At 49.2% G+C, this 14185-nt stretch overlaps 1 protein-coding gene across 1 annotated transcript in view; it reads left to right on the top strand.

Moving 5' to 3' along the window:
• The first annotated feature begins 1885 nt into the window (after positions 1-1885).
• TMOD1 (tropomodulin 1) overlaps positions 1886-14185 on the top strand; it is a 25155-nt gene continuing 12855 nt past the window's right edge. Inside the window, 3 exon segments of the mRNA XM_032676334.1 lie at positions 1886-2007; positions 11365-11528; positions 13361-13517. Of these exon segments, the coding sequence (XP_032532225.1) occupies positions 11409-11528; positions 13361-13517 (277 nt within the window). The 5' untranslated portion in view covers positions 1886-2007; positions 11365-11408.

The following is a 14185-nucleotide window of genomic DNA, read 5'->3' as shown; positions in this document are numbered from 1 at the left end:
GTTCTTTGCTGATATTTTCAGATTGGACTGGAAGTCTTAAACAGGAGAATTATCCTTCCCTGTGAAGTTAGAAGTTGGCTAGGGCAGGAGGTTGTGACCCGAGCAGACATGGTTCAAGCATGCTGAGCCACTTCCTCGAGAGCCTACGTGTAGTTAGACTTAGTGAAACTCAGTGTCTTGTGAAAAGTGCTGCATGGTACATTTTACTTCCAGTGTTCATTCCCGCAGTGTGTCACGGCAGACAGGTGAAAAAGTATCACTGATACACTGAAAACAAATGTGCTGAGAAGCTGTGTTAATGTCTTGCCTGATGGAGACAGGCCAAGTGCATTCTAAAGGGACTGTAGCACTCACCTTGGATGAGCTGCTGGTGCACACAAAGCTAGATGTGACAGCAGCCAGCCGGGATAAAAAATAAGTGGTTATGTATCTCAGAGAGCCAAACCAACGTGGCCTTAACAGGGAAGCTTGGTGGTGCCAGTGGGTCCCTTCCTGAGCTACTCACAGCTGGCACAGCGTTGAGAAAGGTGGCATAGACACTGGTGTCCAGGTTTGTCTGGTCTGGTACCAGTCAGGCTTCTTCAGCCTGAACAAACTCAGGCATCTGTGGGAATTGGGTGGTTCTAAGTGCCCTTTTCTCTCCTGCCAGCAGCTGGGGTGATGACAATGACCTGGGCCATAATCCTGCTCACCTCAGCAAGGCATGCACTGAATCCATTTGTATTCTTCATTTGGCCCAGCTGTGAGCTGTGTTTCCAAGGCTAACTGCAGATCTTTCCCAAATGCCTTGGGACGAGGAACTTCAGCGCCAGCCAAGTCAGCTGTATGACAAGCCGTGCAATAAAAGCCAGGTGCCATCTCATGGAGACTGTGGGCATTTTCAGATGAAGGTCATCGCTAGATCTGGGAAGTATAGGGCTGGAGAAGCATTCGGATGGACTGCCCTCCTCTGATAAATCTGGGACCCTCTCCACTCTTGGTTTGTGGCTGCTGGTGGAGAGTGGAGAACAGAGATGAGGGGGAGCTTGGGGCTGACATTTTGTAGGAGATTTGTTAAAGCCCCATGGATTTGTCCTATAATAACTTTTTACAGTGAGTCAAAGGTGAGATAGGGGAAAGGAGATTTGGCAGCAACATCAACACTATGGACACTGTAAGATTGGAAGGCAGCTCTCCTGGGCTGATGGCAGACTTGAAGCTGCTCTAGGTAGGAGGTGGCTGTCACTGGAGGTATGGGGCAAATTGACAGGGAGTAAAGTAAGACGGGATGAGTAGGTACTTTGATACAGATGGTGTCTGTGGGGAAGTGGCTTTTATAAAGTGCCCATGCTTGCAGCTCCAGGTTCCCTGCAGTGCTGGTAGTAGTGCCATCCTGCCAGAGGCCTGAATGGCTGTGACTTGGTCTGGCTGAGCCTTGAGAGTCCCCTGCGCCCCCTGTCCCAGTGCTGCAGCACTCATCCCGGGAAGGAATTTTTCCAGGTGTAGTCTCAGGGTACTTTACATGGATCCCCATGAAGATGCGTGCACATCTTCTGGGGTTTCCCAAAAGGCGATTTGCCGAGGTGTTTGGCTCCGCACTGTGAGGGAAGTTGCCATGGGACACAAGGCAGACTCCTTCAGCGTATCTGAATCGTTAAAAAGCAGGAAAGACCCTTTGGAAGCAAACGCTGCCCTTGCTGCCGCCCTCCACAGCGCCCACGCTGCCCCGGGGATGGACGGTGCGCGTTTGCCACCCCAGGTGCGGGCGGGGGGTGAGGACCAACCCAACGCCGACCCGGGGCGGGGGCTGAGCCGGGAGCAGCTGTTCTCGGCCGGGAGGGGCGGCGGGGCCGGCCCCGCTGAGTGACGGCCGGGCCGGGGCCGCGGCCGGGGCTGGACCCCCGCCCCCGGCAGCGGCGGAGCCGGCGCGGGCAAGGACGCGCCGCCCGGGCTCGGCTCAGCTCGGCTCGGCTCGGCTCGGCTCAGCTCAGCTCGGCTCGGCTCGGCTCGGCTCGGCTCGGCTCACAGGTGCGGTAAGCCTGCGGCGGCGTGGTGGGCCCGGCCCGGCGCGACCCATATCTGGGCAGAAGGTTTGTCCGGCACCGGGCGGCACCAGCTCGGCATAAATAGCGACCGCTGCCTCCCTAATTACGCCGGACAGGGGGGACTGCCTGGGTGTTGGGCCTCCCTCCCTCCCTCCCTCCCTCCATGCGTGCATGTCCGTCTGCCTCTCTCTGCCTGCCTGCCAGCACACTTGCCTGCCTGCCGGGAGCCGTGCCCGGAGTCGGGTCCGCTGCGCCGGGATGCGCGGAGCCGGCGGCGGGCGCTGAGGCAGCCGGAGTCCCCGGGATGAGGGCGGCTGTGTCCCTCGGCAGGCAGCCGGAGTCCCCGGGATGAGGGCGGCTGTGTCCCTCGGCAGGCAGCCGGAGTCCCCGGGATGAGGGCGGCTGTGCCCCTCGGCAGGAGCAGCCGGGAGCCCGCGGCGAGAGGCGTCGGGCTGGGATGGATGGCAGCCGGCAGCGCTCACGCGTGTCCGCGGCAGAGCCCGGCGGGGATCGGGGGTGCTGGAGCGGGGGAGGGAAGAGAGAGCCCTGCACCACGCTGAGCGGGTTGCAAAGGGCACTTAGTTCTTTTTTACTGCTGTTGTGTTTGTAGTCCTGGGATCTCTTCTAGGAAATTATTTCCATATCATGGATCAATAGAAATCTGTGCTGCTTCTGTAAGGGAAAAGTAGAAATCGGCTGGAGGAAAGACTCCTTGAGTCCTTGTGCTGTATTTTCCATGGCCAGACTTTGTCCGGCTTGAAATAGCCATATTTTCCATGGCTGTACTTTGACTGCTTTGATTGAAAGGCACTGCCTGTCCCAAAGTTAACATTTCTTCACTCTGATGGACACAGCTTCTCTCCCCACTGATGTGCCGTCCTGATGTGTTCATCTGTCTGCTTCTGCTTTTGAAATGCTCGTGGATGGTTTGGTGGACAGAATCCATTGCCCTCTGCCTCCCTTCTAGGCCAGCTGCTCCACCCTTATGTGGAGGTCCTCTCTACTTGTGTTATATCTTTCCGTGGGTATCCGGCCTTGAGCCAGAAGGGTGCTCAGCCACGTGACTGAGATTGTTTTTAAGTGTACATAAAATCCCTGCTGGCTGCAACCTGCAGAGAAACATGGAAGCAAGGTTGAAGTGGTGCTTCCCCAGAATTCTGCCCCATTCAAGCACTGTGCGTTTAAGTAGCTGTCCCAGCTGGAGGTGGTATCTTCATTTCTGCAGGCCTTGGAGGATTGTGTGATGGTCTCGCCTCTGTTAAGTGCCTCATTCAGATTTGTAGCACAGTGTACACCACACACTCATTTCTGCTGGGAATCTTTTTTTGCTACAGAATTCTCATTTTGCTATGGTATTCATTGGGCATCAGCCTATCCAGGGCTTATCGGCTGCACCAATGATGGGACATTTCGTTTCCATTCCCTCTGCTTCAGCCACATTAGCGGTGGGGTGGGATCAGGACACGCAGACACAGGTGTGTTACTGCTAACAGCTTGCTGTGCTTTGTGCCTGGCAGTCTGGCATGGCCATTGTCTATCAAAGGATCCAAGGCACTGCTCAGTACAAGGCATTACACCCATCGGGTCCCCTGCCAGAGGAACAGGGGTATCCATTTGAGGACTAACAGAAACTCAGGCAAGAAACCCAGGATCCCTCTTCAGAGGAGATTGCGCTGGCTGCAAAGTTTCCAAGTGAAAGGTTCAAGTTACAGAGCAGGAACTGAGTGCTCGGTGTCACTAATGACTTAAATGTGCCCACGCACTTTTCATAGGGATTAGTAATTAAGCAACTAAGTGCATGCCAGGTGCATGAGAGAACCTCACTCCAAATAGGAGAACACATAACTGTGCTTACAAGCGTATGCCTTAAAAATATGCAAAGTGGGGGAGATACAGCTGGGATGCTTTGTGCTGAGACTTTGGCAGGTCTTGGCCTGGTCACCAGATATCCAGGCTATTTGCTGGTGAGAAAGACCTCTTGGTAAAAGCCAGTACTGACTGGCATGGCTTGCAGGCTGCAGGACTGTTGGCAAGAGGAGGGCCAGGAGGTACAGACATTTTTTGAATATCAGGTTAGGACCTGGGTAAGCTGAGAGGAAGACCCAGGAGAGGGCAAACAGCATGAGACTTTTCTCAGCACCAGTGGATAAAGGGAGAGGTCACTTTGGCTGAGCACGGGGAGCCTTCCCTAGAGTGTGCATGACGTCAGACAACAAGCTGTTTGCTGTGGAGCTGTCATGTGCAAGGGCGGGAATGTCAGCTCTGGCATGAGGATACCTATAGGAATGATGTGGCATCATCAGTAAGTCTTGTCTACGGCCTATTGAACTTCATTGCTGCAGGGTTCTGGGTGGTGAGGATGACTCCGAATCACGTCATTTGTTCTGCATGGCTGGCATGTCACTGACAGAGGCAGAAGTTATGGTGTACTTTAATAGATCCAAAATGCCTTCTTCCAGATGTTTCCCTTCAAATGTGAATTTCAGGGTGTCAGGTTTACAGCTGCTGGTTGGGAGATTTTTATCAAACCAGAGGATATCTAGACCTTCCTTGGGGAAGTCTGAGTTTCCTGAAGGGCCAGCAAATTCCCTGTTGGATTTGCATAGGCATTTGCCGGGAGGCTGAGGCCTCAGTCTTTCTAGTTGATGGCTGGCTTGCCTGAAGCAATGAGAGTGTATGATGATCTCTGCTTTCTGACTCTGACAAGACAGAGCTTCTCACCATCTGGAATATCCCCTGTCTTTTCTCTGTTCACTCTCCTCATCCAGGGCACGAATGTGTTAGCACTACCAGCTCTGCCCTGGAAAGACTAAGAGATGAAGATATGCCTGATGGGTATTGCTTGCTGAGCAGGGGCTGGGGACATCAACTGTCTTGTATGCTCTGTTTTATTGAGAACTGTTCCAGATGATGCTTGGCTACTCCACAAGCTGCACAAGGGCTCTCAATGTGAGAAAGCTGCAAAACAGGGTACTATGATGGTCTCCTGGAGGCTGAGTGACTCACTGTCATGCTGCAGGAGCAAGGAGAATTTCAGTCATGTTGGAACTAGTAGTGGTTTAACTGTTTCAGGGGAAAGGCAACTAAACCGTCTTCCCTCTTGTGTTGAACTAGAATCAGAATTCAAACTGATGAGTGCAGAAAACAAGTTTTTGTGAAATGTAGGGGGTCAGCTTTCAGCCCAGTTCCCATCCTGTGTAACCTCCTGGCGTTCAGAGGAGGAACCTGGACAGTTGGACATACCTGTGCATTCTTTAGAGACCAAGTCAGAGAAAGTTTGATTGGGAGGGGACCTCTGGAAGTTCCTTGTCCAGTGTTCTCCTCTGAGCAGGCCTAGCCCCATAACTAGATCAGTTTCCCCAGGGCCTTGACTAGTTGAGCATTTTATACCCAAGGATGGGGATTCCACCACCTCTCAGATCCCCATCCAAGAGCTGTACCAATTCTCCACCAAGAAGGCTTCCCCTTGCCTCAGCCTATTTCTGTTGCCCCTTATGTGCACCTGTAAGGAAAGCCTGGTTTTGTCTTTAGAAACCCTTTCCCTTTAGGCAGTGCGTGACCGATTGACTGCAATTACATCCCTCTGCAGTGTTCCCCTCTCAATGCTGAAAAAGTCCAGTTCCCTTTATTTCTCCTCACAGCTTATGTGTTGCAGCCTCCTGCCCATCCTGTTGGCTCTGTACTGGACTCTCTGCAGCTTGGGAAGACCTGTTTTCTGCTAGGGGACATCAAATTGGATGCAGCATCCAGCTGCAGCCTCAGTGGAGCTAAGCAGAGGGGAATGCCCACCTATTTTTCCCATCTGTATTTCCTGGCTAGACATTTTCTAATGCAGCTTGGACTGCAAGTCCAGTGCAGAGTCCATAGGAAGTATCTTGTAGCTCTAACAAGAGATTTCAACATCTTGTGCGTTCAAGGTGGTGATGCAGAGCCCCAGCAGGCCAACAACCTGCAGCTTGATGCTGCAGCCTGGATCTGTGTCTATGGCTTGTTAAAAAGATGTTTTCCTCTCTCTCTGAGAAAATGAGATCTGCCTAAAAAAGAATCTACAAAAAAATGTGCAGGAGACCATTCCCTTAAAGGTCTGGCTTTAGATATTTACCTTCCTTTGATTTGTCCAAGCCAAAGACTTGACTTTTAGGGAAAACAATGCTCATTTGAAATGGGGTAAACTTCTGAATGCCTGTATCTCAAGTGATCACTTGTAAGGCCACTACTAAGCTCAGGTTATATCTACCAGAGAAAGGACTGTGGGGTCCAGGAGTGATGTTTGTACTTGTATATTAGGAGGAGACCATTCCTGTAGCAGCACAACTGCACTGACATCCCTCATGAGCAGGGTAACTGGTGATAGCAAGAACTCAGTGGTCAAGACTATGATTCTGTACAGCTGTGTTTTGACACTGGTGATGGATCCAGCTCCTCCTCTACTCTGCTCTGATTTCCTGCTGGGTTTTGCAAAATTCACATAGATTCATGTTTTTAGGTGTGGTCTCAGTAGAAGCTGATATTCATCTTTTCCTCTCTTGCTACTGGATCTGGCCATAATTTGTTGATCAGTTCTTGAAACTCCAAGGAACTGGTGATGTTGGGTTGCTCAGTGACTCAAACATCAGGGTGGCTGTGGAGTCAGGTTCTTGCACACCAGCATTCAATTGTGCTGGGATGCAAGCTCAGGGTTTGAAAGTTGTCCCATGAGGGGCAGAGTCAGCAGAGACTTTTTCATCCTTTATCCCTACTGTGTCTGCCCCAGCTCTACCACATGTTACAGCTACCCCTTCTCCAAGTGGTTCTGGTATCCCTTGCTTTCCCTTAGACCTCCCTGCAAATGCCCCAACTCTTCTTCATTCCTCTGCTGTCATCCAAAGGAGAACTCCAGGCTGACAGACCCTTTGCACGTGTGCAGCTGGACAATAAATTAGGGTTTGGGTCCTGCATGAGATTTCATTGAGGGTTAGCTAATGGCTTTAAGGTTTCCCAGAGGACTGATAGGCCACATAAAAACACAGTTTTCATTTAGGAACCAGCTGGAGCTGATTTGCTCCTCTCATCTGCACAGCACGAGTCTTGGATCTACACGTGGGTGATTCATTGAGGTCCTAGTGTATGCACAGAAAGTACCTAATTTCTGTTGAGTTTATAGGAAATGGTCACTTGAGCTATGTGTAGTTCCTCAAAAAAACCCAAACCAAACCAAAAAAACCAACAAAAAACTCTGGCATTTATCTTTAAAGTTATGCTACAAATCAAAGAAAAGAAAAAAGAGAAATTGCAGCAAGTGCAGAGGGGTTGGTTGACATTGGTTTGTTATTTTTAAATTGCAAAAATAATAGCTCTGAACTTTGACTCACGTTTATACTTAAGCTATTAAAAAACCCCTCATAAATCAAAATCCTCTGTGAGTCAAATAGGAATTGTTCTCAAGCCACGAGATTAATTCCTGCCTCCATTGCTGCTTAAAAACAGTTTTTATCCTGAATAGACTTCTACCTTCAAACTTGGCAGTTTTTCCAAGAATCATCAACATCCAAGTTGGTGACATTTGGCCAACTCTTTATGCCAAAAAACAAGCCCCTTGGTCTCTTTTCAAATTTCAGCACACAGAAAAAGTTTTGCAGTAGATTTGAGAGTTGTCTAGTTTTTTCAGTCGTGGCTCTCCCGGGGAGAGAGATTCCCATTCTCTGCCTTTTGGTGGTGATTCAGTAATTATTTCCAGTATCATACAGGATGCTTTTCATTTTTGCTTGTTTTCAGCGTCCATGTATTTGTTCAGCAGATTTGGACCCTTCAGAAAGAAACTATTCGATCCCCCTCATAATCATAAATGTTGTCTTTGTTTTGTTTTGTTTTCCTATATTCATGACATGAGCAGTCTTCCCTGTAGATGACCCATGTCTTTCTCCCAACCAATTTCTTTTTTCTTCTTTAACATTTTTAATGATCATCATGGATTCCCAACCTATGTGCTCTTCAGACTTACCAAGTGTTAGTGTTTGAGCTGTCATCTCATGTGTTTGACAAGTACTTTGACCAAGGAGACCTAATATCTTGCTGTCTTGGTAGTCTATGTGAATTTTAATGTTTTGAGGTCTTAAAATTGTAATAGTGTCGGTCCTGTACGTTTTCTGCATATTACTTGTGTATTCTTTTGTGATGCCTCCTTAGTTGATTGAATGAAAAGTGGCAGGTTTAATGAAAAATAACAAAAAATCAGAGCTGCCATCTTATTTGAGCATTGCAAATAGATTTGACGGAGATTTGTGGTGAATTATGGTTAACTCTTCCCTGAATGTTTAGCAGTTTGTGGATTTAAAATCTGAACATAACACTGCAGCTGTGCTGGAGGATCTTGTTCATTTGTTTGAGCTCAGTTGGGGGCAGGACCTGTGTTAAGCTGTGCTTGTGCCCTAGCACAAGTCAGGGAGAGCTGTTTGTGGCAGTGGTTGTTTCAGTACGCTGTGTAAACTAAAACAGTTGTGCTTAGGCAGAATTTACCTGCTTTCTTATTTTTGGCAGTGCAAAGCCCTCTTGCCATTTACAGCAGATGGGCTCTTTTGCTTTTTCTCCCAGCACTCATCAGCAAGATAGGGTAGAAGGCGGCTGGGAGGTAGAGATAAGGGAGAGCCAGCGAACATACTGGTCCTGGAGGCTGTGCTGGAGGACACAATGCTGAACAGCTCGTTCAACAGGCAGGGGAGCAGTACAGAATGTCCTGCTGCCGCGGGCAGGGCTAGTGCTCCCGTCAAGCAGTGCTCCTGATGGGCTTTCTGCGGGAGCTGTGCGAGGTGCCAGCACCATCCGGCTGCACCAGCAAGGCTGCGAGAGCACTGTCCCCTCCCGGCAGCTCTGATTGGGGTAGATGGCAAACGAAATTCTCCCCACGGGGATTTCAGCTGCCTGTTCAGCAGGCTCTGCACCTGTCCTGAACCCTCAGGGCCTTTGCTATATGCAGCCCCGGCTTCATATCTCTGCAAGATGCTTTGAAACCTGAAGCGTTTTCCAGAAGTGTTGCCTGTGTGCACTGACATCCGCCGTCTGTCCTGCCTTTCGCCTCTCGGTGCTGACATCTCTGTCCTTCTGGTGCGAGACAACAAGGTCAGCCCCGTGGGGGCTGCGCTCTGGTCCCAGATAAGCCACGCTTGCAGACTACGCTGGGTTGCTGGGAAGGGACTGCAGCTGCCTCTGGGAGTAGTTGTGCTCACGTAGCCAAGACAGAGATTGCCATGTGCGTGGCAGGTGTAGGTATTTTAAGCCATTACAGGAAATTTAGCAGCCTGGGGTGGATTATTCTCTGCCTTCCAGCCTGCTTGCAGCTCCAGCTCCTTCCACGGCGAAATGGTCAAAACTAAAAATCACACATGAAATGCAGATTAGCTGTGGTTTGTGCACTTCAGTCTACGGTTGCAGTGGTGCAGCACGGCTCCAGATCCAAATCCAGGCTGCTTTTCTAGGATCTCCCGCATCAGTGTTTATGGGTAACTGCGATAAAGGCTCTGCCCTTCTCTATGCCAGCAGGAAGAGCAGTCTTGCAGGGGATGAGCTGCTGGATGTGGCTCCTTGGCTGACTGGTGTGTGGTTGCACGACTGCTGCATGCCACTCTCACGGCTCAAGGAGCCTCGCACTGACTGCTGTAGGGCATTGGTAAAGCACAGGCGTGTGAGGGTCCCCACTGCCTCATTTAGCCAAACCCATGGAGTCCCATCACTTGTGCTTCCTCCTTCACCCTCCTGCTGCCCTGGACTCCAGTGCCCACAGGCTGATGGTCACTGCATGGAGCAAACCAGCCCAATGAAAAGCTGGGTTTCACCCTCTCAGCTCCCAGCTCTGGGAGCTTCAGGGGCTGTTTCTCTCATCCAGGAGGCACCATCTCCTGATGCTTCACCTCCTAAGTGGCGAGTGGCAGGAATGCAAGTGATGCGGGAATTGCCATCATACCAGTGGGAAACCCAATGTCTGACCAAATGACAGCTCTAAATTTAAGGGCTTGCTGTTGAGCGAGAATATGTGTGTTACTGTGCCCTTTTGTGACCAAGCTAAAGGTAATTTTCCTGTCTAGAGCAGCAACTGTGTTGCAACTTGTATAAGGAAACTTCTCCACTAATGAAGAGCAATGATCATAAGAGCATAATCTGTCCTGAGAGGACGAGCAAAGCTTGAGAGATGAGACTTGGAGTAGGGCTCTGATGCTCCACTGAGCTGAAAAGAGCCCATTTATAGAAATTTGAAAGACGTTTGACTCCTTAAAAAATGCAGAGGCCTTACTGTTATTTTAATGTAAATGTCATTCAAGAGAACAGAAAAACTTTGGGAAAAGTAATTTTAAATTATCTAGAGTTCAGTTTTTCTCCACAAAAACTGAGCAAAAAAGTACAGACGGTACTATGGAACAGAAGGAGACTGTCAGCAGAAGAGCAGAGTTGGATACATTTTTGTGTGTTGTACCGAGTGTGCTTCTAACCCACCTGCACATATTAAACACAGTGACCTTTGTAAAAGGTCCTCTACAGTCTTTTTGCTTGCATAGGTCCAGTTACATGTGTGTGACTGTGTATGGCATTTTGTACTGGGAGATGTGGGCCAAACTTTTGGGTCAGCAGGGATTATCCACGTAGGCCATTCACTACGTTAGTCACACTTCTCTTCTTGCAGGGTTGGTTTGGAACGTGCAGCAGCAAACAGGTCATCTGCTTAGCCAGCAGCTGTTCAAATGTGTTGTCTCAGGGAAGGTGGGTCACTAAACAGCACGTTTAACTGGCAGCCTCCGGGACATGTGTGGATAATACTTCCTGATCTCCCCATGGCTTTAAAACACGGGCAGAAGGTCTGTGCACTGTAGCCTCATGGAGGTTTGCAGGGCTCAGAGGTACTCAGTGGTGCCACAAATCTGTTTTCCCATCTGGTGACAATGTTATCTGGAGTGCCAAGTGCAGGGAGGTGTTACTGGGGGCTCGTAAGGACATGAGACCTGCCGACTTCTGGTTTATTGATGATTTCTGGTTTACTGTCCTTCAGGGAAATAAATGCCCAGGACACTTCAGTAACATACAGCACTGCTTGCAGGAAAACATCTCTAACCAGAGCCCTGTACGAAGTTCTTCCTCTGTGCTGCCCCATAAGTCCATGAATGGGGCAATGAGCTGCTGGCAGTGGTGCCACTCTAATCACCATGGGCTGTTAAGTGCTTGTAGGAGCCCTGAGCAATCTGGCCTGTCTTAGAAATCAGCTGTGCTTTAAGCATAAATCTTTTGCAGCTCTGGGGTATTCAGTGTTCCCCAACCAGACAGGCTACAGTGTCATGTTTCACATGTTCAGTGTTAATGCTTCTTGTTTTCATTTCAGGTTCTGTTTCAGCATAAAAGTGAGATCCACAAGACTCCTCTAAGATGTCCTACAGAAAGGAGCTAGAAAAATACCGAGACCTGGATGAAGACAAGATCCTTGGAGCTCTGACAGAGGAGGAGCTCAGGAAGTTAGAGAATGAACTGGAAGAGCTGGATCCTGATGTAAGTAACTTTTGAACAAGATTTGCTAGGTGATAAATCTCTGTAGCTGTGGAGGAAGGGGCTGCATTAGTAATCTCTATTTCAGTGAGATCCTTGGCAGATCCTTTGGGATCCTTGGTACTCAGTGCAAGAGTGGAAGAGACTGACTGCAGGTGAGCAGAAGAAATTTTTGCCATTGCAAGCACAGTCTAGATGTGTGTCTTTGTTTCTGCTTTCCTGCTCTCTCCCCAGTGTGTGTGCTCAGATGTGATGAGCACTGTGATTTGTAGCACCAATAGGAGCCAGTGCTGGTGCAGGGCAGTAAACCTGCAGAAAATGGATCTCTGTTTCTGATCAGGGCACCTTGGAGGGAATGCTTTGTGGGTTGTTGGGTTCGGGGGTTTTTGTAACAAACTTCAAATGGTCTGTATTTCCTTCCATTTAGGCAGAAAGCCAAATCCCAGAGTTTAGCAAAGTGGGGCAATTTATTTTTAGCAACCTCCCAACATCAGCAGGAGCTACATATATGCAAACATGGGGTCTGCTGGTGCCAAGCTGGTGAAAGGTTTTTGGAGGCAGTATTGTCCCATGGCCCTAGCAGGGGATGTGCAGAGCCAACTGGCAGGCCTCTGGGTTATGGCAATGTTACATGATGAGTTTGGGCACTGCCAAGTGAGAAATTGTTCCTGTAACATGCAGTTAGTGTTTCTGGAGTAAATGATGAGAGGCGTAGATTGCATCATCAGTATTTTTAATTGCAACATAGGAAAGTATTTAAGAGGTGGCAAGCTAGCTCCCAGGATTAAGTGTCTGGGCTGATGGGCTGCCTCAGTTCCAGCTGCCTCAGCAGACACAGAGGCAGGCAGCATTCTGTGCAGAAGGGTAAAATAGTTGTGGACATCTATCAGTACAGGTTGTAGTCGGAGTGCAGAAGTTTAAGCCTGAAGATCGCGTGGTTACCTCTCACAGCATGAAGCCTGAGGAAGCAAGCTGTCTCCTATTCCACCTGCTTGGGCACTCACACAGTTCTCCTCTGTTGCCCTCCAAGGCTGCCTGGGTCTAATTGCCTCTCGTTAGTAATTTTCCTTCCCAGGCTTGTCATTGAAACAGATTTAAATTGTAATGAACTACTTTTATCAGGCGGGCATGGAAAAATCAGTGCGTTGTTCAACATCACCTTGAATGTCTTAAAAAGTAATGTTGACTTCTATCCAGTAAAGCTTTAAAGAACATGCTTAGTGTCAAATCTGGGAATAGTCTTACTGCATTAAGGCTGTTCTATATTTAAATATAAGCAGGTGTTTACGTGCCGTATGTGTCAGGCACAAAGCAACTTCCCGTGGTGGTTAATGTGACTGAATAACAAGGAAGCAGCTTGAAAACAGGCTGAGGTTCACTGGGGTCTTGTTCTGCAACCGAGTGACCTTCTCTGTGAGCCCCTGTCTGCAATTTTTGAGGGATCATGAAAGGCAGAGGGGACCACCATGACCTCTGGTCTGCTCTGTGAGAGACCATGAGATTTCACTGAACTGATTCTTGTGGGACACCTTGAACAGACTCATATAGGGGGGAGAAGATGGCTGAGAGCATTCAGAGGAAAGGGCTGGAGCTGCAGTTGCAGAGAACATCTACTTGGCAGCATTTGAAACTGGAGCAGGGAAGGAGCATCACATGTCTTGGATGATGTGGGAATTAGTGGGGCTGGATGGAGATAACCTTTCGCACAAGGAGAAGCAAATTATCCAGCAACGTGGAAGAAAGGCAGTGCAATGAGGGAAGTGGAGAGAGGAGAGTATTGATGAGTGGGATCGTGGGCTGCAGAGATAACCTGTGTTTCTCCCCTTCATGTCTAGAACGCATTGCTGCCGGCAGGGCTCCGGCAGCGGGATCAGACGCAGAAGCCACCAACTGGCCCATTCAAAAGGGAGGAACTCATGGCCCACCTAGAAAAGCAGGCAAAGGACATTAAAGACAGAGAAGACTTGGTTCCTTTCACGGGTGAAAAGAGAGGTATGGTCATCCTTTGCACCATGCTGGGTGCATCATGATGAAGGCACAGTGGGTGCACAGGAGAAGGGTTGTGTCTAACCTGCATTGCTAAGACTTCATTTTGACGCCACTGCTGTCTAACCCCTGATAAACTGGGGGGTGATCAAGAGGTCTCTGTGCCTGCTGATTTGGATAGTACTTGATATACTGTTAAGTACAGGACAGAAGGCTGTACCACTGTGCAGCCTCATTCTGTCCCCATGCCTCTGCAGCTGTATGAGGCTCTGGAGAAGACATCGTCTTCTATCCTTTCATCTTCTGTCCTCCTGTGAGCTCTGCATGCTGTGCTCCATGTTGCACTGTTTCCTTTCACACTCCATCTCAATACGCTGAGCTTCTCATCATAACAGAAACTCCACAGCTCTCCACAGCTGTGATGAGTCCCAACAGTTTCCTTCTAACCTCCATCACCTTTTGACAACTGCAGCTTTACTTCCCAGTCTCCTGCAGGTCACATGTTTGTGTCTTCCTGCACCATACCCTACAGCAGCTGCTGCACTCCTGCTCTGCATGACCCTGAGGCCTGTGAGCAAGGTTGCCTCTTCTCTTTCCTCTGCTTCTGGCAATCTTTTCCCGTTCTCCTCGTACATGACCCATTATGCAAATAACTTCCCTGTTCCCATTAGCAC

The sequence above is a fragment of the Chiroxiphia lanceolata genome, chromosome Z (assembly GCF_009829145.1).
Source record: "Chiroxiphia lanceolata isolate bChiLan1 chromosome Z, bChiLan1.pri, whole genome shotgun sequence".
NCBI lineage: Eukaryota > Metazoa > Chordata > Aves > Passeriformes > Pipridae > Chiroxiphia > Chiroxiphia lanceolata.
This window is presented reverse-complemented; position numbering and strand designations above follow the sequence as displayed.